We start from the raw sequence: 27149 nt of genomic DNA, 5'->3' as shown, positions 1-27149 counted from the left end.
TCAAAACGCTCCGAAATGAAGGATTTGATATCGGAGGTCAAAGGTCAAGGTCACTGTGACCTCACGAAACATGTTATTTCTTCAGAACTGAAGCATTCATATGCCAATACTGACAACATTTCACACAAATGTCTGACAGGATGAAATAATGAGGTGGTCCAAAAGATCAAAGGTCAACTTCACCATGACATCATCATGTTTGATAACTCAGGAACAGAAGAGGAGACATTTGGGCAGATGCCGAACCGGTGCCACTAATCTTGAGTCTTTGCTGACTGTTGAGCTCTTCTGTGCTGTCAGGTTAAACGCGTGTCAGGCATGGACATAGGTGACGTAAGTCTAACGTGCAGCCCTCAGCAGCATATGTATGGAACTTTATAACAATATATTATGATCTTCTATAGTCACAGTGTTTCTACTCTGTGCTGCGTGAGTGCATGCTTGCTGTGTCATAACAGCATTTTACTAACTTGTTTATGCATCTGACATTTTTATCTCCATCATGATTTCTGTATTTTAATTAAGTCCTATTCCTCGTTGCCGCTCTGCATGACTGCATGTCTGCAAAATGGCCATTATCCGTTCTGTTGGTTGTGTTCTGTTGCTTCTTGCTTGGCTACGTGTACTGAATAGCAGATATTGTTGATGCATTAATGTATAATATTGTGCTGCTTCCTGTTGCTCTGCCTGTTGCTGTCTTCATGGTGTCTATTTGTCTATAACTTTTAACCATTCACTCATTTTGAGCCTGAATAATCATAGAAAAAGAGTTGAGGAGTGTTGTTGTGATTATTGATGATGTATACTGATAAAGTGCAGTAATGGCGTGAGGAGGGGGCACTTAAGTTGGAATAGAGAGAAAAGGAATAAAGTTAATTTAATTGGAAGTAAGAGGGCAAGGTGAGGTAACAAAGCTTCCTACTCTACAACAGCAGGGACAAGGAAAGAGAGATGGAACATGGAGACGAGGAGAGAACAAATCAACAGAGTCGGTTTCTGTCCTCATGCATTTTTCAAGATTCTCTCTGAGTATTGAGTCGCAGCAAGTATAATCAGTTGTCAGTATGTCTGTGTGTATGTATGTGTGTGTGTGTGTGTGCGCTGCCAGACCATCACCATCGGTCAAGTTCGTCACGTCTGGGAGGAACTCTTGCCGCATTTGATTTGTGCTGCAAATGTCACCGACCAAAAGTTCAGAAGTGAATTAGTATGCTGGAGGAGCTCACGCGTGAACCTTGTTCCTCCAGCTGAGGGCTGAATTAAACGAGTGTGATTCTTTTCTTGTCACATTCCTGCAGTTACAGAATAAATAATGGGTCGAAACTGATGGCTGAGATCTGCTTTGTTTCTTGGCTTAAGGGCACTTTGGCAGTTGGTATGACTCAAACGTACCCACTAAGCTATCGAGTTCCACTGCCACATGAACAGTGCTGTGTGCAATGTCACATTACTGACTTCAGGATTCACATTTACCTACTGATGTGTTTGGGCTGTCTGTTGTTCATGACCGAAAGAACGAGGTCGCGGGTACAAGCGTCCGAAATGTGTTTCCTCAGGAGGGGGGCTGGAGTCTCCCTTAGAGAGAGGGGGAGAAGTTCAGCATCTGTGAGGAACTCGGAGTAGAGCCGCTGCTCCTTTGCGCTGAAAGGAGCCAGTTGAGGTGGTTCAGGATCATCTGGTAAGGATGAACCCTGGGCGCCTCCCTAGGGAGGTGTTCCAGGCACGTCCAGCTGGGAGGAGGCCTCGGGGAAGACCCAGGACTAGGTGGAGAGATTAGATCTCCACACTGGCCTGGGAACGCCTCGGGATCCCCCAGTAAGAGCTGGTTAATGTGGCCCGGGAAAGGGAAGTTTGGGGTCCCCTGCTAAAGCTGCTGCCCCTGAGACCCGACCCCGGATAAGCGGATGAAGATGAGATGAGATGAGACCATCTACACGCCTTTCAAAGTAACATCTTGTCAGTAATAGGTCATTTCTTCACTTCATACTAAATATTTGAACCATCTTTGCTGCTTTTCCACTGCACGGTCGGGCTAGACTCAACTCAACTCACTCTTTTTTGGTTTTCCATTAGCGAAAGTTGTGGATAGTAACTGTTATTTGTATTCACTCATCACAGATTTAAATAAAAACAACGCTGCACACAACAGCATACGCTACAGCGCCTGACGAAGTCCACACGTTCATCTGTTTGGTTGCGGATGAAATGATTCAGTGAGTGTTGACGATGATGCAGTTTCATGAGGTGTCGCTATGGCGATCACCCGGGAGTCCCGCCTACACTGGGGGGTACTATCTGCAGTGGCAAACAAAAAAGAGGAAAGCACTGGACTCACTGCATACCTGGCTTTTTTAAAAGCTGTAGATGGATTTTTAAATAAGATAATTTCGGTTTAGGAATGAAATGATTTTGTTAATCAAGATTTTAGTCCAAAATCTCTTCAACATTTTGTGCCAAAATACGACACAAGATTAGTTTCAGACGAGACGTTCTTCATTGTTGAACCACCATTGCTCATATTTCCTCCTCTCATCACAAAAACACGATTACGACAACAGCTTTTCATTGATATGGACTGTTTTCTAATGTAAAGAGTGCAGCCACTGATTCACCAAAAACATCAATGACTGCAAAATAGATCAACATCAAAACTATTTTCCCCTTCAAGTGAAGGTAAAGAGTTTTTGTGGGATGTTGAGAAACCTTTTAGTGTTTCAGCTCTGATTTAGAAAAGGATCAGATCGGTTGTACGTGAGGGAAGCTGTGACCCCTGGTTAAACTGCCAGAGCTCAGCTGAAGCCTGACAAACTGGAGCCTGCCTGCAGATAAAACCCATGTTATCTCCATGAGAGAGAGGCCTGGCATGCTAAACACCAACACAAAGAACCTCTGTCTGGTTTGTGTGTGTGTGTATGTGTGTGTGTGTGTGTGTGTGTGTGTGTGTGTGTGTGTGTGTGTGTGTGTGTGTGTGTGTGTTCCAAGTCATAGATAGAAAGCTGGTCTCATATAGTTAATACACTGAAGTCTGCAGCTCACTTGTATCTGATGTCATCATCTGATGTTCAGTAGAAGCACAAAGAAAGTGGTTTAATATTTCCAGCAGCCTGTTGAACGGCACAGACTCTTATAGGCATCGTCTCTTCCCTTTAACTAACTCCCCAAATTAAAAACTGAATATTTTAAAGTAGCATTTTGAGAATCAAAAGATTGACCTGAGCTGGATCAAGTCACAGCGAAGGCTAACTCAACATTTCCCACTGTTGCTGCTTCAAATGAAAGTGTTCAACTAACATTTATTGTGACGTAGTCGCAGGAAACACAGTGTATTTGTCCCTGAGGGTTAGTACTGACAGTGGTCGTTGATCAAAAATGCAATTTTAAAAAGTGCGGTGGAGTCATGGAACATGGAGCCACAGTGAGCCGTGAATCTCACCGTGTCCTGCTGCTGTGGAGAAATACGGCTGTGTGTGCAGCATAAAACATGGTGTTGTAATCATCATGACTGACTTTATTAAAAACCTAGTGGGTTTGTTTGGCTGCACCGCCGGCTCCTCTGTTGTATTTCTGACAAAGTATCTGCTCAACGGCTGTTTGCTGTAATATTTAACCACACTTTCTGTTGACAACAGAAAGCACAGACTCACAAAGTCAACCAGGGGCCTGTGTGTCTACCAAATAAGTCAGGGCTGACTCTTTTTCAGTTGATTTGGTTCCATAAAGCAAATTCAACGTACTTCAAGCTCAGTTATACAGTAACCTGTGCTTTATGGAGCCATATCAGCTGAAAAAGAGTCAGCCTGACTTATTCCGTAAACTCATTTTATGGACCAGGCCCCAGGACTGAAATCTTCAGGATTACATTTGTGGAGGCAAAATCCACTTTCTCATGCTGCTAGCTCCCAAATATGCAAACACCCAACCCTGTTCAACATGCTTTATGTGCTCACTCACATATGGAAGTGATAAACCTGCTCAAAATAGCTCCAAAATATACTCTTCTATGTTAGGAAGGCTGTGGTTTCTCCTTCCTATAGACGCGACAGTACTGTATGTTTAAAAACAACAGGTTATTTCCTGTTACAGTCGGGCGTTGCTTTAAGGAGGCAACAGTATGGAAACACTGACAGTTTCCTTTACTTAAACAACTGCTGCTGAGCTCCTAAGCAGTGAATCCCGACCAGGCGTGGGCCTACTGTTCAGATTGTGGAGCGTCTCGACTCATTTGAAAAGAAGAGAAATTATGATTCAATCAAAAGAATATATCATAATACCACCTTACCACAAAATGTAAGCATGGGAAAACTATAAGTGAGCACAATCGTGGGGGTACCTCAAACCCGAAAGGTTGGAAATCACTGCTCTAGAGCAAAGAAGTCAGACTCCTGACTGCAGAGGCTCAGCAGGTCCCAGTGTGAGGGTTTAACAGAGTCAGTGTGGAGCTGCACAGAGCTCAGTCAACCTGCCCTGGATAAATACACGTTATCACAAGAGCGATCTGAGGAGATGTTCAAAGTAAATTACATTTCACCCTATAAGATTACGCTGACACACACACACTCACACACACGCACACGCACACACACACGCAGGAGCTCATTCACACGGAGGGCCTGGTTTTCAGACGGATGTTTAACACGCAGTGAGCGATGAATGAGCAAATGTATGAAGGGAAGCATCCGTGAGAGCGTGTTGACGGTGAGCAGCAGCAGCAGGTAAACAGAAAGCTCACTCTAAACCGGATTAACATTCAGTAGACGTATTTTGGATTTTCACACTAAATCCAGACGTTTCATTTTAAATGAAGTTTCCTTGTTCTGACCTTAACATAACAACAACCTGCCACACTATTTAAACCAAACTCGCTGTCGCTCCCAAAGTCATTTTGCAGGAACACTGCTGCCTTCTCTGGTGAGAAAAGTTGACTAAACATGTTTCTGTGCAAAGAAAATGCAGTCCACGTCTGAGCTAATCACTACCAAAACCATCATCCTGTCTGGATTTGTCATTATGGCATGAAGCCTCAGGACTACTAGTCTCAATCTGAAAATGGCAGAGCCGATTTAGATGCATTGCCTCCTCAAACCATCAATACTGAGGCTTTTCCCAAGAAAAGGCTGCAGATTTGTACTTCAGATAGTCAACAGCTGCTATAGTATGCACGTGCAGTATAACATGCAGCCACTTAGTTAAAGCATTAGTGCCTTCACACTGTTCACGTGCGTTCTCATATCTTTAATCTAAATATAATTGATGACCCTAAATCACCCGTAGGTGTGAATGGTTGTCTGTCTCTGTTCGCCTCATGCCCGATGTCAGCTGGGATCGGCTCCAGTCCCCCCACGACCCCAACAGGGACAAGCGTTTGAAGATGAATGAATGATGAATGAATAAATATAAGAAGACAGAGATCCGTAGCATTTCTGAAACACGGAGCAAATCCTCACATTCATCACTGCAGACATTTTCCATCTTTCAGTTGCCTAAACACATAATGACAGGAATGGTTTCACAGGCAAATTGGTTCCTTGTGACAGAACTCTTTCCTCTGCCTTTCCTCTCTTTTTTACAGACTCATTACAAACGTATTGATCCCTCAACTTGGGCCGAACTGAAAAAAAGGGCAGGTCCCGTTAACATACCGTGCAAGCAAGCATCACTATCTAGCTTTTGATGGATTTTTGTGACGAGTCATCAAAGTCATCGCATCGTCAAAGTCCTGTCCAATTGTGAGTCAATCACAGCTGTCAATCATGACGTTTCCCCCCGTTTTTAAAGCGTGAAATAATTAATAAGTAGTGGCGGGACACGATTCAAAAATTCCATCTCATTAAAAAGAGGCTTCGTAATTAATGAACCGTGATTTATCGCGTATCAATGTTCGACACGAGTAGCAAAATTTTTCAATTTAAATGGATTTTGAGATATGACTTAATATATTATAAAAGATAAAACAGTGCTTAGTAAAAGGTGTTCGGTTCATTGATGACTCTAAATTGCCCGTAGGTGTGAATGGTTGTCTGTCTCTGTTCGTCTCTATGTGTCCTGTGATAGACTAGCGTCCTGTCCAGGGTGGACCCCGCCTCACGCCCGATGTCAGCTGGGACCGGCTCCAGCCCCCCGCGGCTCCAGCCCCCCGCGACCCAGACAGGGACAAGCGGTTGAAGATAAATGAATGAATCCCTGGCACAAAATAAACAGTTTAACATAGAGTGCTTTTTCTCCATGTTTTCAAAAACACAGAAACAAAAATGATCTGTCAACTAATGACAGTCCCGCCTCGGAGCGTCGCCTGAGAGAGGAGACATTGTGTCAGAAACGATGTCTCCTGTTACCTGCCTGGGCTAACATGCCCTGGAAACAGCAGAGATCTGAGGGAGCCTGAGAACATTAGTTGGCAAGATCCTTCTGTTTGGTGACATCCAACTAAACAAGCAGACTGAGTGAGGCTGATGACACAGGCTGCTGCAGCCTCCCAATGTGCTGCGGCGGAGGTGGTGGTTGTGATTATTTGGGACCTGTCTCTTCTCATTAGAGTCTACATGGTGTGTGCGCCGCCGGCAGCTGCCTGACGCCGTAGCTGATGACATGTCAGCATGAGAGAGGAGAGGAAAACCAGCTCTGTCACTAACACACCGCCTGTGTCTCCTTTTGTTGTCTCTCTACTTAAATGATTCTTTAAGTCTGTGTTTGTCTTATGACCTAAGTGTCTTAGTTCAGTCTTGTTCCCGCAGCTCTCTGTTTTTGTTTCTTCACTGACTTTCTTCTCTTTTATTGGCACCAATACAACATGAACAGTGCTGCCAAAGCATCCGACTCTAGCTGCCTTCACCTCCTGACATCAGGCTGTTTTGTAGCTTTCTTATCTGCTTTTTCATGTTTTGTCAAACTTGAGGATCTTTGCATCTTGAATCTTAAGAATCATTAAAAAGAGACCTTTAAATGTGCATTCAGCTTGATTTTCAAGCAAAAAGGTGTTGAATCAATGTGACGAATGTTGTAATAAATGAAACTGTGAAGCGTAGCAAAAACCGAGAAAGAAATGAGACCAACAAGAAATGACGGAAATGATGGAATTGATCCAAAGGCCTCGTTCTATCTATGCGAGTGTATGTGATGTGATTTATGTGAGTGGCTGATGATGATAATGATGATGATAATGATGATGATGGTGATGATGGTGAAAACCAGCAACCCCCCTCTCACACACACCTTCCTTGCCTGGTCATTGTCTTCGATCTGACCCAGATCCCTGCCGCTGGCCTGAGCGATCCTCTTCCCCGACACCAGATTCCCCACCATCACAGACGCAGGGCCGATCTCTGAGGAAGAGGAGGAAGAAACATGAGAGGAAGGGAGGACAGGAAAAAGAGGCAGCGTATCCAATATTCTTGTTTACTTTTTTTAAAAACATATTTTAGGATTGTGCATAACATGCTTTTCATTGTGTTTGTTCTGTGAAACCACAGTAAACGTAGTCGTGTACTTGTATACGTGTATAAGTCGACCCATACATCATCCCACCATCACACATTCATTCGTACTGTACCTGGTTGTTTCTGCCGGGGCTTGGGCAGGTTGGTGACGCAGGTGTGGGGACACATGAGCACGTTGCAGGGGTGCAGCGCCCCCTCCAAGAAGAGCTGCTTGGTCTCTGACAGGTGGATGCCACCCAGGGGAGTCTTGGGCAGAGTGTTGGAGGGCACCAGAGCCAGGCAGTACACCCCCACCTGATGGATACCGTCAATCGCCTGGAAAGATTGTATGAGTTTCATTTTAAGTGTGTGGAACTACATATTTACTTCCTAAATATGGTCTCAGTAGAGAAAAGATGTTGAGGCAGGATGTGTGTTGTCCTGGTTCCCTCTGCAGCTAAAATATTACACCTGTAAAGGAGAGGAGGTGTGGAAGGTCGGGAGTACTCCAATAATGTGTTGTTTGTTTTGGTTAGACTTCCTACTAGCCAGGGCGAGGTCGCCATTTAAGAGATACTGTTGTCCAGGAAGTCAAAGTGTTCATTGTGTTGTGTCTTGAACTTAACACCAGGCTGCATTTTGCTTAGCCTACACCACACGTGAGTAAGGTGTGGTCTGTTCTGTTGCACCTGTAACCACACCCAACAGGGATGTCATGGGGTCCCAAAGAACACCTGTACGTCACTGCAGCAAGGTGAGAACTTAATGCACTCAGTGCCTTTCATGCACACCTTTGTCAAAACCACAGCAACTCGGAAAGCGGAGAGAACATGGACGACTTTTGGACATAATTACGACAGAAATGGGTATTTTTCTTCTGTATTTTTTTCAAGATTGTGACCAAAAATGAATACTAAACAGCAGTCCTCGATCCAAAACTCTGAGTTTCAATAACCAGAGGAGCTGGATGGAAAAAGAGCCTGGAAGTATCTGCGATGCTGAAGGAATAAAGATATTTGGTTTTTATTGCAGCCGTAAAAATGCAGACGGCTTTTATAGTTTCACCGCAGTCTCCACATCGGCTTATAGAGATCTGGAGCTGGGACCGAGGTTTTATCTGTTCATGCACAGTATGAATGTACAGAACAGTATCATATACTGTGTGTGTGTGTGTGTGTGTGTGTGTGTGTGTGTGTGTGTGTGTGTGTGTGTGTGTGAGAGAGAGTCTGACAGAGCCAAAGAGACAGCAGAAATGTGGTGTGAAAGAATGTGTGTGTGAGCGGTTCTGTCTCCTTTAGAGGTGGCCTGTTAATGTGTGTCTGGAGTGTATCCTGAGCGTAACAGGAGAAGTCTGGTGTCATTCATTCATTTTCTGATTGTTAACAAATCCCATGAAAAGACTAAAGCCAACAATGTGTTAGTCTGTCCCCAATACTTTCCACCTTCTCTACCACGTCTGTGGCATTAAGCTCTAAGCCCATTGGTTCCTACGGAAGATGTACGTTTTTATAAAAGCCTGGAGGACATTATACAACATCTGAAAAATCCTCCTCCTGCTGCTGCCTTGCCAACAGACCTTTTGAAAAACGCAAATTGCATAACCTCCGATCTTCGACAAATGGCAAACACATCTCTGCTCTTAGTGTCTTTCCAAAGATCCTGGAAACTGCATTCTGCACTAGACACGTCATTAATAATCCTTCTGTTTTATGGAAAATCATTGAAAGTTTAACTTCTGGTCACTAAACAACTGTTTTGTAAAGTTCCAGTCACGTTTTCAACCACACCACAGCACTGAGATGGCTCTTGTTCTAGGTCTTCAATGACCAATACAGATAGGGTTTAACATTTTACTCTTAGTATTACTGGATCCTAATACTGCATTCAATATGGTCTACGTCAACATATTACTAGGCTAAGTGGGTGCAACTTTCTGGCACAGTACTACACTGGTTTGCACGCCAAAAGAACTGGGACTACTTTGTGTCTATAGGTAAAATATTGGTAATAACATATAACTCTGGGGTTCCCAAGGCTCCATGCTGGAGCCTCTAATGTTTAACATCTACATGTTTCCGCAGGCTCAGATAGGGAAAACAACAACAAAAGTTACCATAAGTATGCAGATGACACACAAGTTTACATTAACATATGACCAGGGGACTATGGACCAATACAAGCGCTGAGTGCATGCATCAAACAAATCAATGTTGGATGTGCCAGAACTTTCTTAAACAAAGACAAAACTGAAGCAGGTGTTTTCGGAGCCAAAGAGGAACAATTTATATGTCAGAAAATATAATCTGCTACAATATGAACCATCCAGACCTCTCCGGTAGTCTCTGACAGGTCTGCTTCCTGTCCCCAACCAAGGCCGACCTAATGTGTTACTACTTGTTAGTAGTAATCCATTGTTGGTTTTAGTCATTTCATGGCGTTAGTTGACAGTAAGAAAAATATCCACATTTAAATTGTTTCTTTGTGGTACGATTCCTGTGTGTGTGTGTGTGTGTGTGTGTGTGTGTGTGTGTGTGTGTGTGTGTGTGTGTGTGTGTGTGTGTGTGTGTGTGTGTGTGTGTGTGTGTGTGTGTGTGTGTGTGTGTGTATGTACAGTACCTGCAGAACTCGGCTCATCCACTGGAAGCTGTCTTCCTCGGTGGAGTCGGGCCGCTGCTCTGCTACCACCACGATCCTCTCATCGTGAAGCACTGTGATGGAGAACACTGCTATCCTGAAACCCAGACACAGACGGTTTCAGTGTGTTTCTTAGCTAGATACTATGACTAACATACTGTCTACTAGGGATGCAAAACTGCACAGTAAAAAAAACAACCTAACCAAAAAATAAAATGACTCTTCACTACACAAACCAATGTCTGTGTAAGCTGTAATATTTCAGTTCCACAAGGAAAAGTGTTAGGTTGTGTGCATGCAGCCTCCTGTGCCCTTAACGTAAGCTAAGGGCGCACTCACACTGTCCTTCCGCACCGGGCCAAAACCGTTTTTTCTGCTAAAGCCTAGTGCGTTTGACCAGTGTGAGTGCACCCGCTCCGCGCATAACTGCGGCTAGCTGGCCGTCCACGGCCCGTCTGAGAGAGGTGGGCTTTTGTAGAGCGCGTTTGCACGTGTACGAGCACGAGCGTGCGCACGTGTACGAGCACGAGGCCTATGACGGTTCTGACGTCATTTATGTGCGCCTGTTCGGACATAGAAAATAGAAGGAAGGATCATGCGCAGACATTTAACAACAACAACAATGGCGGTGAAAGGTTCACGTTGGTGTGATGCGGAGGTGGAGTGTTTACTGCAGATTTGGTCGATGAAAATATTCAAAAACAGTCGACAAGACGCACAAAAACTCAGAGGTCTACGGAAAGATTTGGAAACAAAGCCACGCATCGCCATGACGTCATCAATGCGTGTGACGTGTTACGGCGTGATGACGTTTGGACAGCGAGAAGCATTTGCGCGAGGCCCAGGCAGTGTGAGGACAAACGGGCCTGGGGCGCGGGGGGAGAGGGAGGGGGGACAAGTACCCTAAAGACTGGGGCGCGGTGCGGAAGGACAGTGTGAGTGCGCCCTTACTCAATAGTGACTCTCAATTTGGTCTGCTGGCTTAACCACAACCAAAAGAACCGTAGCCCTACGCTGCCTCCCTCCTGACTCGCTCAACATCTATCAGTGGTTAGCCTATTTTCATTATATGGGGAGGACTGTAGTATCCACAGCAAGGATCAACAGAGTCTTCAGCTCTCAGCCTTTGGAGAGATATAGCACCAACAGTAAGGATCTGAAGGCCTGAGGCATCAATGCTCCTGTAGTGTAACTAATGAGAATAGAGACTGTGGGCAGTGAAGGGTTGAAGGGTTGTTCAGAAGGGCACTATTGTATCTGTGTGGGTGTGACTTCACATATAAGATAGTTACTCTTATTACTGTATTGGATGAATTGTGCCAATAAAAAATGATCATAGACAAAAAAGTAGCTCCACCTGATTCAACTACCACATTAAAATGCTGCCTACACTTGTATGGATCAGCAATACTTAGGGACTGCAGATGCAAATACGCCTAAGGCTTACTCTGGCACAATGCAACGAATGGTTACATTTACGTTTTTAATCGCACGTTGTCAACACAACAACAACAACAATCCACTAAAATGAGCCAACACTCAGAGCTCAGCTGCAGATATGTAGACACCGAACACTTACCTGCCCCTGTACACAAACTTCATGGGCTCCACAGCGAGCGCCGTGGCGACGATGTCGTCAGCGTTGTGCTGACGGCCCCCCACCACCATCAGACCGTCCATCTTCCCCGCCACAAAGATAAGACCTGCAGGTCCGATGAACCCCAGCAGGCCGGTCCTGGTGAAGGGGAACTCACTAATGGGAGCCCCGTTGTTGGTCACGGGGAAGACCTGGGGAGTTATTTTAAAGCAGAGGATGAGGAAAAGGTTTGTTGTTTAAAAAGGATAGAAAACATATTAATAAACATTTACACACTCACCTCAAATGTGTTCTTGGTCATGCCGGCCAGACCATAGTAGGAGGTTCCCGTGGCAACAGTACAAACGCACAACTCTCCAATCTCGTCAGTTTTACAGAGCTGAGGAACACCTTCTGGCCTCACTACACACATCATCCCTACAGAGAAATTGGTTAGTTATACTGTGTCGTGTCTATACCACACAAGATGATTAGGATATGACAGTTTTCAAGTGAAATTACAAGGTGAAATGTTGAGTCAATACACTATAAAATAGGACAGAAGGAAGGATAGGAGGATTGATTGATGAAAAAGTAGAATGAAGGAAGTAAAGAATGAGGGAAAGAAAAGCAAAGAAATGATTGGAGGGAATAAGCAGAGAAAGGGGGTTAAAAAAGTCTCCTAGAAAGTCTCAAACCAGGCACCAGAACCTCCACCTCAGGAGTGTCCGGTTCAGTATCAGCACCCGCACCGCCTGTCTCTCTGTCTCACCTCCAGGCATGACGGAGCCCACATCCTGCAGCGTGAGCACCGACAGCTTCTCTTCTGAGTCCACTCGGATCACGCCGTGACTCAGACCCTGCATGGACAACACGCCGCGACCGGGGGGAGTGCTGCCCTCCTCCACGGGCCTGCAGGAGGGGTGGAGACAGCCAATCAGATGACATGGAGGGCGACGGAGCACTGCGTGCTCTTGAATTTCTATCTTTACTCCGAATCACAAGGATTATTTTCCATTTTCGTTCACATTAGGGCATTTGTGCTGCGTTTGTGGGGTGTCAGAATAATCGGAAAAATTAGTTCCAGACTGGGAATTCACAGTGCATTAACTTTGTGAGATAGCGCATGTCTTGGGGGAGTTCTGTGCTCTCAAAGTGCAGATTATTTTTACATGTTCGCTAAACAAGGGACATTATTGGAAAGTGAGGGTATTTTTTTCTGGTCATCAGGGGGAAGTTTTAGGGTTTGAGGCTTTTTTGGGAGATTTAGGTTTAGGGTGAGAATCAAATTGAGGGCTCTATAGTGTAAAGTGTCACTGAGGCAGTTATGTCATGTGTCATGTGTCATGTGTTTGTCCTGTCTTGTGATTTTTAAATGAGTTTTGAAACAGATCCTCTGAAAAATGAAGTGAGTTCATTACTACCACACCCGCTGAGGCAAAGAGCTATTTATTAGTCTACGCACACACACAGGCGCGCACACACAGGCGCACGCACACACACACAGGCACACAGGCACGCACACACACACACACAAAGGCGCGCACACACGCACAGGCACACACACACACACACACAAACACACAAACACACACACACACAAAGGCGCGCACACACGCACAGGCACACACACACACACACAAACACACAAACACACACACACACACACACACACACACACACACACACACACACACACACACACACACACACACACACACACACACACACACACACACACACACACACACACACACACACACACACACACACACACACACACACACACACACACACACACACACACACACACACACACACACACAGAGTGTCATAATTAAGAGCATGAAGCATGAGTTACAGCCGACTGTTTTAATGAAAGCTGCCCTGGTTCGACTATAATGTGGTTTCAACTACAGGATGGATTTAAAAGCCACAGAACTGTAAACGAAGAGCCGGGCGTGGTGGAAGGGGGGTGCAGCTGGTACTGGTAAAATAAAATGTATATATACAGTATATGTGTGTATATGTGAGTTTGCAGGGAATAAAGTGTTTTGATGATATTTAATGATTTCTGTGTAGAACTTGAGGATGTGATGTCTTATGATGATGAAAACCTGATTATATAAGAACAACTTATACATAATAAGAACATTTGAGACGGTACGTTGAAAATATGCAGTCATAAACAATGAAGATTCTGATCTTTACCTTATTTTAAATCATCAAATATAAATTAAATGTTGTAGAAACTTTTCTGTTAGAGTCTTGGGATGTTTGTTATGAAACACCAATGCAAAGACACATGCATATAAATGTGTGTGTGTGTGTGTGTGTGTGTGTGTGTGTATACCTCCTTAAAGCTACAGTGAGGGCCTCAGGGGAGCTGGCACAGGGACATATGACCTCTGGCTTCAAACCTTTAGTCTGGAAAACGTTGAGGAAGGCGTCACAGGATGAGATCGACCCTGAGAGACACAGATGATTATCAAGACATTGTAAAAATGTCATCTTACTTATACCGTTATATTGAGAAATACAACACTGCATTAATCCAAATGTATGTATGGAAAGTTTCATCGCTGTGTATTATCCGATATCCGATCCAGGCATCGGATCGGTGCATCTCTAACCTGAGACCTCCAAGGCCAAAGAAATAGATTTTAAGCAGCATCACAGTTTGAATCTAGTTCTGTTGTTGTTATGAAAAGCACAACATCCTGTTATATCATAATATCATATGTGCCATTTGCTGGAATGATATATACAGTACAGACCAAAAGTTTGGACACACCTTCTCATACAAAGAGTTTTCTATATTTTCATGACTATTGACGTTGTAGATTCCCACTGAAGGCATCACAACTATGAATTAACACATGTGGAATTATATATATCTTCAAAGAAGCCACCTTTGGCTCTGATCACTGCTTTGCACACACTTTGGATTCTCTTGATGAGCTCCAAGGCAAGGCAAGAAATCCCATTTATAGAAAAAACCATCTCAGGTGACGACCTCTTGAAGCTCATCCGGAGAACGCAGAGTGTGTGCAAAGCAGTGATCAGAGCTAAAGACGGTTACTTTGAAGAAACTAGAATATCATATTTCCACATGTGTTCATTCATAGTTTTGATGTCTTCAGTGTGAATCTACAACGTCAATAGTCATGAAGAAAGAAAGGAAAGCCATCGAATGAGAAGGTGTGCCTAAACTTTTGGTCTGTGAACATGAATGTTTACATGTTTATGCACATTCATAAAAAATAGAGACAATATTTCTAAGTATTACAAAACCTAATATCACGATAATCACGTCTATGTATCGATATTTCCATACACCCAAAATATTATATACACTGTCAAACAAAGTGCCATTAAACACAGGGTTGGATATTCGTGGTCCCCAGAGGGTGAACCCTTTTATTTTGAAAGACTTCCTGACACAAACTGAACATTTATAGAGTGTGTTCTTACAGGGATTTGAACCGTCTGCCACCACCAGCATGCGCAGGGAGTTCAGGTTGACGTCTCGCTGCTCCCGGTGGGCCACCAGAGCCCAGTGCATGTCCCTCGACTTTACACACGCCACCTTAGCTACACACAAAACACACAGACGTCACGCATGTTTAGATTTATACACATATTTATACACTTTTAGTCGTGTTTGATGTCTGTTCAACAATTACCTCACGTCAAATTCACTGGGATCAGAAAACTATGATGCAATGAAATCAAACACACCAGTCACCTGCGTTTTGAAGGCTGTCGTTTTGGGTGTTTTCACATTGAAGGTTATATTTGAGTTTACTTTGTGATTTGTGCCGTAGAACTCAAAAATCTCATCTGCTGATCACAACATAAAATTAAAAACTAGAGCAAAAAGGAGCCGAAAGTCTTCAAGGTGACAGTCTGATTTGTTTAAAGTAGGTCAACTGACGTGCATGATTAACAGATGTCAAAGTCGCACATTTCACACATTAGAACAAAACTAGAATTACCGCTTTGTGGTTGTCAGTCAAGTTGCAGTCTACATCCAAACTGTCCATACTTCCATAATATACGTATGTAGGGAAGATTTTGGTATTAAAGGTATTAAGGGTGCACTCACACTGTCCTTCCGCACCGGGCCAAAACCATTTTTTCAGCTAAAGCCTAGTGCGTTTGAGCAGTGTAAGTGCAACCGCTCTGCGCATAACTGCGGCCAGCAGGCCGTCCACAGCCCGTCTGAGAGAGGTGGGCTTTTGTAGAGCGCGTATGCACATGTACGAGCACGAGCGCGCACACGTGTACGAGCATGAGCACGATGCCTAATGCGGTTCTGACGTCATTTCCTGTGCGCCTGTTGGGACGTAGAAAATAGAAGGAGGGACCATGCGCGGACATTTCAAACAATGTCGGTGAAAGGTTCACGTTGGTGTGATGCGGAGGTGTTTACTGCAGATTTGGTCGATGAAAAGATTCAAAAACAGTCGACAAGACGCACAAAAACTCTGAGGTCTACGGAAAGATTTGGAAACAAAGCGACGCATCGCGATGACGTCATCAATGCGTGTGACGTGTTACGGCGTGATGACGTATGGACAGCAAGAAGCATTCGCCGAGGCCCAGGTAGTGTGAGTACAAACGGGCCTGGAGGGGGGGACAAGGACCCTAAAGCCCGGGGTGCGGCGCGGAAGGACAGTGTGAGTGCGCCCTAAGTGTATTTTTGGGTGAAACATTGAAGCTTCACACACATCTTCAGATCTCTACAGTCTGAATATTGGTGTCACCAGTTCAGTATCTGACCAAATGTCTCCCCTTCTGTTCCCGAGTTATGAAATATTATGATGACACGGTTAAGTTGACATTTGACCTTTTGGATACGAAATGTCATCACTTCATCATTTTACCTGTTAGACATTTAAATGAAATGTTGTCATAAGTAGTGTAGGAATTCTTCTGTTGTGCACAAAAAGGCTTTCTGTGAGGACATTTGTGCCAAATTTGAAGAAAATCCCTCCAGGGGTGAGATATCGCGTTCACGAGTACGGGACGCACTCACGGATGGACGGACAAGCCAAAAACATAATGAAGTCCTAAGAACGGTTTCATTTAATGAAGAGTAATCGTGCTGAGCGTGGGTTCGCTTGGTTACCTTTGTACTGGCAGACTTTCTGGATCCAGGACAGAGGGTTGACCTTCATGAGGGCGTAGGGAATACTGATGACGTGCATCATGTTCATTACACTCTGGCGGACACAAAGAGGGGGAGAAAGTCATCAAGCATGAGGGATGATTCAAGAGAACTTGTAGTTGTTAAGTATGGAGTTCAAATATGTACAACCTGTTTAACCCTCCTGTTAACCTAAGGGTCAATTTGACCCCATTTAATGTTTAACATCCCTAAATAACGACGTCTTTTTTTGTTTTTTTGCTTTATATTTATGACTTTTCCTCATTTTATGGGGACAACTCATGAAAAACCTAAAATTATCATGATTATATATATATCTTTTATTGTTCTTATCGTACATGTACTTCCTTTGGGTCAATTTGATAATCTGGATGATTTAATCATTATTATTATTTTCTATTTTACAATTCAAATATTATATGAGGTCAAATTCATGCTGCTGTCCTTGATAACGGACGTTACTTTCATTCCAGATGTTACAAATAACACAAAATAGCACTTAAAATAACAGACATACTTTAAAACACACACACAGAAATCCCTCCACGCAGTTTAACATCAGTGATATTTTTCATTTTGTTAAATAAATACATAAAGTACCAGACGTAACTTGAGTCACAAATTAGTTATGATAATTTTCGAGATGTTTAAACTGCTACGGTCAAATTGACCCCTAGAATAAATGGTGTTAGTCAAATTTGAGGGCAACAGGAGGGTTAAAAGACAGAAATATAGACATTAAAGTTACTGCTCAGGAGTAAATAACCAAATCCCTGCTAAGTCTGGGACAGAAGCAAAGTTCTGTTCTCTATGTTTTAACACAGCACTACTTTCATTCATCATTTGAATTGATAAAGCAAGACAGTGAAGGGTTAAGGTGTGTTTTTCTTACGGTCAGGACGGCGTGCCACAGCCCCACATCCTTCTTGAAGTCTAATACATTCACTATGGTCTCAGCTGGAGGACGAGAGAGACACATGAACCGTAACGTCACACTCAGGGTGAAATGTGAAAGGAACTGAAGTGTAACTTGGTGTGTGCGTGTGTGTGTGTGTGTGTGTGTGTGTGTGTGTGTGTGTGTGTGTGTGTGTGTGTTACCTTCTGTGTATGAGCAGGACTGTGTGAGGGCCTGGCAGTGTGTGAGCATGGCTATCCTCATCACCGTCACACCGAGGACGCTGCCGTCCTTACAGGTCTTATACTGGACACACAGAGACAGAGACACGGTGATGAGTGTGTGGCAAATAAAAGTCCTGCAAACAGTTGCAGCATACTGAGTGGAAGCGTCTGCTTTAAAGACCCCAACATGAATGCCGCTATCTCCACCAACAACCCAGACGTAGTCCCAGTAAACAACCACGTAAGTAACGAACATATAACATAAGTAAATCATTTAGGTACAATGAGAAAAGTACAGTAAAAAAATGTAAATAATAGTAAAAGTGAATTAAGTAATTAAAGAAAAAACAATTAGTAGTAGAGTATTAGGGTCATTGTAGATAAAGAAAACAGAGTTGAGGATAATATTCAGAATAAAAAGATCAGAATTTACTCAGAAGAGTAAAGTTGGAAATTTGTGAGTAAAATTGCAGACATTTAAAATTAAAGTAAAAAATTTGAGAGGGGAAAATAAGCTTTTTTTTTGTTGCAAGGTTGAATCTACCTCATCACCCCACAGACACCACTTGCTGTGTACTATGCCGGCAGTGAAAGACCTGATCAAATCATACTTTGTAATCAGATTTCGGAGCAGCGGGGGGCCGTGTTGCAGTCACTCTACCGCACCGTTGTGACGAAAAGAGAGCTGAGTCAGAAGGCAAAGCTCTGGATCTACAGGTCAATCTTGGTTCCTACCCTCACCTGTGGTCATGAAAACTGGGTCAGGACCGAAAGAACGAGGTCGCGGGGACAAGCGGCCGAAATGGGTTTTAGCATCACACCAACGTGAACCTTTCGCCGCCATTGTTGTTGTTGTTAAATGTTCGCGCATGGTCCGTCCTTCTATTTTCTATGTCCGAACAGGCGCACATGAATTACATCAGAACCGTCGTAGGCCTCGTGCTCGTGCTCGTACACGTGCGCACGCTCGTGCTCGTACATGTGCAAACACGCTCTACAAAAGCCCACCTCTCTCAGACGGGTCGTGGACGGCCAGCTGGCCGCAGTTATGCACGGAACAGTTGCACTCACACTGGTCAAACGCACTAGGCTTTAGCCGAAAATCCGGTTTTGGCCCGGTGCGGAAGGACAGTGTGAGTGCGCCCTCATACGTGATCTCAGTAAACCCAAGTCTGTTGCCTGTTGTTTCTCTCGGAGCTCATATAATGATACAGGTGATCATGTAGAGGTCAGAGTCAGAACGCTGTGAAAAGGGATCTCAGCCGTCAGCCGACTGTGGAGCTATAAAAACATGGAGTCATCTCGGGACATCGTGACGACTATAATTATATATTTTTGAGGCCTGAATCAAATGATGACGGATGAATTTAAAACCAAAACGAGTCGACGTTAAAGGAGGAGAGAAACTACAAAATAAGACCTCTGTCTGAAAGGTCTGGCAGCTATCTGACAAACGACTGAAACGAAGCATGTCACGGGCTGCTATTAAAGTCATGAATCATGCAAAAATGTTAGCTATGGGGAAAAAAAATGAATAGTATTTCTTTGACCACAGTAATTTCATCTGTCTCGGCTGTCTGGGACCCGGCCTCTATTAAAAACAAAAGGTCGATCGTTTTTCAGTCATCCTTCTACTTTCATCATTTTCCTTTCAGCCTTTTTTGATCCCTGGTGCAACCGAGGAGACGTTTCACCTCACTGTCCGTCCAACTACTGCACGCCTGATTTAAGGTGCTCCAGGTAAATTCAGATCAATCAGACGAGATGATGCCATTGGTCAGCAGCCGGCAGAGAAACATCCACTCAGTTATCCTCAAAGCAACTTCAGTCAAAAGCAACTGGACTTGGTTATTTGTCTAGGAAGACGTTTCACCTCTCATCCAAGAGGCTTCATCAGTTCATGTACGCATCTGACCAGGCTGGGACTGGACCAGGACCAGGACCAGGCTTGGACTGGACCAGGACCAGGACCAGGCTGGGACTGGACCAGGACCAGGACCAGGACCAGGACCAGGACCAGGACCAGGCTTTCGACTACGCTCTATTGCCCACCTGCCCACCAACGACTGCCACTCTAACGACGGGCGTGGGCACTTGGAGCACAAAAAGGCTTCAGTGACATCGTCGGCCTTGTGAGAGGTTAAATACCTGGATCTCACACCAGTTGGTTGAACCAGTCCCAGCCTGGTCCTGGTCCTGGTCCAGTCCGAGCCTGGTCAGATGCGTACATGAACTGATGAAGCCTCTATTCTAATCCAAAAGACATGTAACATCATTGATTTCCATTCACAAGATAGTGATGAGTGGAAATGTTTCCGCGCCCCGGGGTAAACACGCTTCAGTGTTTGTATCAGTGTGTGTTACCTCGATGTAGGCAGTGTCCTGGTTGGCATCCTTGATAAGTGGGAACCAGTCTCGGGGAGGTTTGGAGAGGTGTTTGGACTCTGCGACGAACCACAGCAGCTTGGGCCAGCCTGAACACACAAGAAAACATACTTCATTAATACCAATAAGCACACACAGGACTGAAACAAACACACATGCAAAAAGGACCTGTACGCATTCATTAAATTGAGGGACATCAGAGAGACGGGCTGGCCCATGGACAGGCATCCCGAGCACTTTGGGGTTCCGTGTTTTGCTCAAGAGGACAGTGGCAGTACCCAGGAGCTGAACTGGCTGAGCTGAACATCTATAGCTACCAGTCTACATTGCATACTTGGTCCATACAGGGACTTACACCGGCAATCCTCTAGTTTCTAAGCCGAGGCCTCAGCAGGCAGCTGAAGCACCCAAGCCTCTGCCAACAGTCAGTACTGGACCGGAGATGTGCGGGACGGTCAACAGGTGGATGAAGTCCAGTTCAAGCAGCTCAGTGTGTTATTTGCCCCCACGTGGACAATGAGCTTCCCTAACTCTAGATGGTTCTGTAAGACCTGCTGGGATTTTGCTGGTGATTTCCTGGACCCTTGCACATCTCATCTTCAGCCGTACATTCGGGGCTATAGCATGGCATGGGAGCTGAGCTGGAAACAGCTGCTACTGCATGTCACAGGGCAGCAGGGCTGAAGAAGGAGAAGTGCAATGTGGAGCAGGACACGATATAATATTAGTACCACACTATTCTCCCCATCAGACCACCGCAAACCATCTTTTTAAATAGAAAGACACACATATGCAGACACCAGGACCGCCGTCGGCCTCTTGTTCGTACACGTGCGCATGTTCGTGCTCGTACATGTGCAAACGTGCTTTACCAAAGCCTACCTCTCCCAAACTGGTCGCGGCCGGCAAGTGTGCCGTGCCTTGGCCACTCACTACTCACACTGGTCTAACAAACTAGACTTAAGTTGTGAAGCGTGCTTGGGCAGGGTACGGATGGACAGTGTGAGTGCGCCCTTAGTGGAAGAAAATCCAGATCATCCAGGACACTAAGATCGTTGGCAGGCTGGATGTCATGGGAGGGCAATATTGAAGGGGGGCTGTTTTATTCCGCACTTGTTCTTAAAGAGGCTGTCCAGGGCTCCATTTGCTGGGGGGTAGAGCTTTGGTTCAGCGCCCAAAGTGCTCCAAGGATCTCTAGCCAAAGACAAAGCCTGATGGCACAGTAGCGTTGGGTTCCCTGCCAGTTGCGGAACCTCTAGCAGAGCCAAACAGTAACCAAGGACTTGTTGTTGTCTCTGATCTGGTAGAAAGTGGATATTCTTTGTTCGATTTCAGCAACTTTTTGGCTGGAACAGAGAGCTCGCACACCCAGGAGGGAAGGTGGTAAAATCCAAGGATAAAAAATCAGCTTAAACACCCAGTCAGACAGGCACTCTCTCCACTAAGACAGGACTGGGACTGGAAATTGTTTAACTAGTTTAAACACCTTTTAACATGTGACATTTAACAAAAACACAGCGTTTATTACAGATGTATGATTAGAAATGAAAGAAACGTGAGCAGCATCTCCTCCGGTTCCATCTTACATATGACGTGCGCCACTTCTATGTTCATCTGCCGTTGACCTGTTATCTCCCCGTGAACACGCTGTCCCCCACCCTCAGCCCTCAGACAGTGACTTTCAACAAAAGTCACATTCATTCATTCATCTTCAACCGCTTATCTCGGGGTCGGGGTCGCGGGGGGGCTGGAGCCGATCCCAGCTGACATCGGGCTTGAGGCGGGGGACACCCTGGACAGGACGCCGGTCTATCGCAGGCAAAAGTCACATGTGCTACCGTATTGTATTAACCCAACAAGAAAAGTAAGTTTGTAGTCAAATGTACCTCCTTTTGCTTTGCTCTATACCCCAAATGGAAGGAGCCACTGATATGTGATAAGTTAACTGCCTCAGACCAGACTTCTTCTCATACGTCTTCATTTAACTTGAGGATCACTTCATGATAGATTGCTGGTGGTTCCTGATTGTGTGCCATCCCCATATCACTGAAAATAAATGTCATAATTGTGGAAGTAGTAGAGCACGCATTAAGTTTTACTGCTTCAATGATAAAAATAAACATTATTACTACAAGAGTTTACATGGCGGAGGATGAGTGAATGTGAAACCCTGACCCGGTGAGGGGCTGTTAATGTCTGAATTAATGCTCCCCCAGCTCGAGCAGTGAGACAGAAGAAACAATCAGCCACGTGAATGAGTTTAAAAGCCTGCTGATCAATAACAGGAGCACTCCACCTTAATGAGACAGAGGCACGCACGCACGCACACACACACACACACACACACACTCCAAAATCCATAGTGAGTGAGCAGCAGTAAATCTGGCGGCATCATGTTGCTATTTATACATCCATTACTGAAAAGCAAACGGTCGTTATTAATCACGACGGGATGCTCTCTCTCTCTCTCTCTCTCTCTATTCTCAATTCATCACGTGTCTCTTTCTCTCTTCCTTCTTGTCGACTGCTTCCCCATCGATTCGCAGTTCCACTTCACTGCCTCTCTCACTCTCTCTCTCTCTCTCTTTCTCTCATCCTGTCATCCACTGCACAGCCTCGCTGTCTCCTGCCATCAGTCTGCCCATTCATCCCACTGAGAGAGACAGGGAAGCTGCGCTGACACAAGAGAGGCACCGATATACTTTAACCTCTGTACTCTGAACACATCTGGGCTTATTACTGCCTTGTTACTGCATTTCATTTCACAGCTGTGTAGAATACTCAATTCTGATTGGTCGATCGCGCCTCTCTACGGTCTGTTTCTTCTGAATAGCAGACGGCTGTTACGTACAACAGTTGCTATGGAGCTGTCTGTTGGGTCTATGTAAATTACTCTGTAAAGTGTCCTGAGATAACTTTTGTTATGATTTGACACTATAAATAAAATTGAATTGAATTGAATTGGATTAGAGCTGAAATGAAACTTCTGGAAATCATTGATACAAATGATTTGCATCAAACCTTTGTTTATTTCATTGATTTAAAGTAAATATAAAGTGTCTCTCCACTTATCTGATTTCCGCCAATATTATTTTACCTATATTCATATCTCTACTTTATATCTATTTAACTAGGAGTTTATAGCTTATTGCCTACTGTTTATTGTTTTACTTTCTATATTTATCTATTATATTTTTTACACATTTGTTAGAAACTTGTCAAGATCTGGTTCTGTCAGTACCCTCCTCTCTTCCGTTATGTGTGTGTTTGTCTCCCCCTGTCTGTGTTTCCCTGCATGTTCTCTCCCTCCTCTCTGTGTAGGTCCGGTAGGCGTTCCCCCAAAGCTGCAGCCTGTTATGCTGATTACCCCAACTCCTTAAATACCTGAAGCTGACAGGCATGCAGCGCCGGACCGTCGTCGACCCTGTATTGGTAAAACTATTCCCCCCGGACTGGCGTCCCCTTTCTCGTTGTGGTTTTCACGCTCCCCGTGGTTAAGGTTACTAATCGTGTTTGTTTTCTGTTTTCTCCGTAGTTTCCCGTGTTCCCGTCCGTCTCCTGAGCTTCCGTCGTCTTCCTATTCCTGTTAGTCCCGTGTTCGTTTACTTAGTCTTTGTGTTTGTATATCTGTAGTGTTTTTGCGTTTGTCCGTTCTTTAAATTAAACGTTTGATTTGTAACTTTACTTTTTGTCTGTGTCTGCACTGGGTCCACCTTTTTGTGTTATACCTGAACCGTTAATGACAAAATATGTCCCTTTGTCAAATGCATGTAGACATTACGGCGTGTTGTTTGTAAAAACCGGAGCTTTTGTACCCGGATGTTGATGATGTACTTGTAGCGAACTCTGGATTTAAGGATTTAAGCTCTTCATGACTGAGTGAGCCACTTATTGAATAATCTGCGTCATATTTAGAGTGACAGATTTTACAGTTTGCGTATTGGGTAAATGATCTCGCCACACAGCTAAAAGGTACGCTGCTATTTCAGTGTGAGGAGAAAAACAGAGCAACTCCTGCAGCTGCAAAGTTGATCCAGTTATTTTGGAGTTAAGTATCGACAGCATGGGCCTGACAGTGATAATCAGGTGTTTTGTTATGGATATGATGGTATTGGTAAATACACTAACACAAAAGTACGAACATGTTAAAAATCCTAGTACATAAACACAAATCTGTACATGTTCCCACAAAAACACTCTATTCTGGTATGAGTACAGGTGTGATGGTGGCTGTGTGTGTGTCTGTGTGACCTTTGAACTGTGGGATCTCTCCAGTGGGACTCTTGGGTAATCCTTTATGGCAGGCGTCGCTGGTCAGAGCCACCGTCACTCCACAGCTCCCCAACAGGAACCCAATCTGCTGACTGCCGGCATCCTGGACAGAAACATCAAATGGGACTCATTAAGTGCTTCTTGGTCCCGCTCAGCTCCTCTGCTCTGTACAGCTGTGTGTGTACAAGTGTGAGGTGGTGCATCGAACATGGTGAAACAGTTACATTAAATATAATATAATAATATATATATATACACACACTTAATGACACATTTGAATGTAGATGATTTATTCATTTAAGGCTGCCATTTTATTCAAATTTTGATCAGTTACACACGACACATCCATTCACACGCTCACTGACGCACAAATGAACTTTGGCCCAACTGTTTCATATGGTTGAAGCTCTGCACTATGAACGCTTACCTTCCTGGTCAGTGGCACTTCTATTGGCACAGGGACGACTTCAGCCAGCAGGCAGCCATAAAAAGCAGTCATGAAGGCAGCGGGGTCGTTGTTTGGGAAAACCAGCGCCACCTACAGGAAGACAAGAGAGTTGTTGAGTTGTGATGTAGTTGTTAAATACTTGGTTGCATCTCTGTACATTAAGCCTGAAGTTGTATTTAAAATGTGCAGATGGGCAATGAGTGAAAGGAAAAACGAATGTGAGTGTGTTAGTAGGATGAACGGCATCAGAGCCATCAAAACATTCACTGAGTCTTTGTTCCCTGCATGGCACCATCTGCGTATAAATAACGTCTCAAAAGACTTTTGGTTAAATTTGTCACAGATCTGTACCAACATTCAGTGGATATGTGTTTCACTCAAGCCCCCACCACAGCGAATTCCTGCAACTTAGGATCCTCATAACTCCAGATACACTGCACCTTCAGACCACTGTGTCTGCAGTTTGACTGAGACACTACTGCCAGACAAACAAGGGAAGACCTACCAAAGAACATTTTACTGAAGAAAAATGGAGACCAGACAGAATAGAGGTAGGCTAAAGCTATCAGCTAAAGTTACTGTGTTGACCTCAAGCCCCCACCACAGCGACTTCCTGGTTGATCCAATCAGGAAGTGCCAAAAACTGCAGTTCTCCGAGTGTCCACTAGGAGCAGGTTTCACAATAGAGCAGTTTCTCATTGACCCCCATGTTAAACAGGCCCTCTTCATAGCATCATTAAACCTGCATACCTGAATCTGCATGTCTCTGTATGTTTTTGGTAATAAAGAAAAGGGTAAGGGAAGAGGGTTGCTGTCAGTAAACACCTTGAGTCACTGTCTTTAGGAACTAAAGACCAAGTCTGAAAGCTTGGCGTGCTGATAGACTCAGATCTGACCTTCAACATCCACATCTAATCAGGCACCAAATCAGCCTTTATCAACTTTAGAACATCTCCAGAATTAAGGGTTTTATGTCCCACACTGATCAGGAGAAGCTGATTCATGCTTTCATCTCCAATAGACTGGACCACTGTAACGGTCTTCTGACAGGACCCCCCCAAGAAGGAACAGCTGCAGCTCATTCAGAACAAAGAGATCAGATCACATCACCCCAGTTCTTAAGACCTTATACTGGCTCCCAGTCAGCTAGAGAATAGATGTTAAAGTTCTGCTACTGGTCTAGCTTTGGTCCAGAATACATGAATGACATGTTAGTAGAGTATAAACCCAGTGGAGCTCTGAGATCTACTGACTCAGGTCAGATAGTGGAGCACAGAGTTCAAACTGGACATGGTGAAGCAGCGTTGAGCTGTGATGCTGCACACAACTGGAACAAACTAGCAGCAGGTCTGAAATCAGCCCCAACTGAGAGCACTTTGATATCCAGGTTAAAAACTTTTCTTATAGCTGAGCTCCTTTTAATAACTTTAAACTTTATCTATTTTCTTTTATTTGACTTTTTTATTCTTCCTTGCTCCTGCTTTTAACTGGGTTTTTTTTTGTTTTTATGCTGTTTTAAAAAATGTTTTGTCTTCATGCAAAGCACATTAAGTTGTGTTGGTATGAAATGTGCTATATAAATAAAGATGCCTAGGCTTGCCTTTGGTCATATCTCCATGACAACACCTGGGGGGGGGTATTTGTACCAGGCTAGTTTCTATTTTTTGGAGGTTAAAGTGTATGAATAATTAGGGGTGTGGCCTAATTACAGCCGCTGGCTGACGTATACCTCCTCGGTATAATATATATATATATATACAACCCCCCCCCCCACACACACACGTCACCAATGCCCTTCTTTGGTAAGAGTAAATGAGGCAAAGTCAGAGTCTGACAAGATGTTGGCTCCCATAGGCGATCGGATCAAGTTGACGGGTACGCTACGTCCATTTTTTATACAGTCTATGGTTTCAATTTAACAACAAACAGTGTGTGAGTGTGTGTGTGTGTGTGTGTGTGTGTGTGCGTGTGTGTGTGTGTGTGTGTGTGTTTTTGTGTGTGATGCTGATGGATGATCACAGATGAAGGATAATCACAGACAGGGACTGTCGCCAGGAGACCAGCTGACCAGTCTTATCAGAGAAGCATAAAGCTAAATCTCTTCAGGGGGCATCTGGTCAGTGTCTCTCT

General features: G+C 44.3%; 1 protein-coding gene across 4 annotated transcripts in view; it reads right to left on the bottom strand.

Annotated features, from left to right (window-relative positions):
- The window catches only part of LOC310957502 (disco-interacting protein 2 homolog C), a 225167-nt gene that overhangs the window by 30633 nt on the left and 167385 nt on the right, over positions 1-27149 (bottom strand). For 2 of the 4 annotated variants that reach the window (XM_083928083.1, XM_083928085.1), the window contains exons 10-23: positions 24999-25109; positions 24551-24674; positions 20279-20388; positions 17894-17996; positions 17688-17752; positions 16757-16850; positions 15097-15216; positions 13976-14090; positions 12395-12534; positions 11924-12060; positions 11626-11834; positions 10029-10143; positions 7547-7748; positions 7210-7319 (exon numbers count right to left, since the gene is read on the bottom strand). In XM_083928083.1, coding sequence (XP_083784209.1) covers positions 7210-7319; positions 7547-7748; positions 10029-10143; positions 11626-11834; positions 11924-12060; positions 12395-12534; positions 13976-14090; positions 15097-15216; positions 16757-16850; positions 17688-17752; positions 17894-17996; positions 20279-20388; positions 24551-24674; positions 24999-25109 — 1755 coding nt within the window. The remainder of the gene's footprint in view (positions 1-7209; positions 7320-7546; positions 7749-10028; positions 10144-11625; positions 11835-11923; positions 12061-12394; positions 12535-13975; positions 14091-15096; positions 15217-16756; positions 16851-17687; positions 17753-17893; positions 17997-20278; positions 20389-24550; positions 24675-24998; positions 25110-27149) is intronic. The other 2 variants (XM_083928084.1, XM_083928086.1) reach the window with 1 other exon arrangement.

Source organism: Echiichthys vipera, assembly GCF_963691815.1.
Source record: "Echiichthys vipera genome assembly, chromosome: 15".
Taxonomy (NCBI): Eukaryota; Metazoa; Chordata; class Actinopteri; order Perciformes; family Trachinidae; genus Echiichthys; species Echiichthys vipera.
The sequence above is the reverse complement of the archived record's forward strand: the minus strand, read 5'-3'. Positions and strand labels throughout refer to the sequence as shown.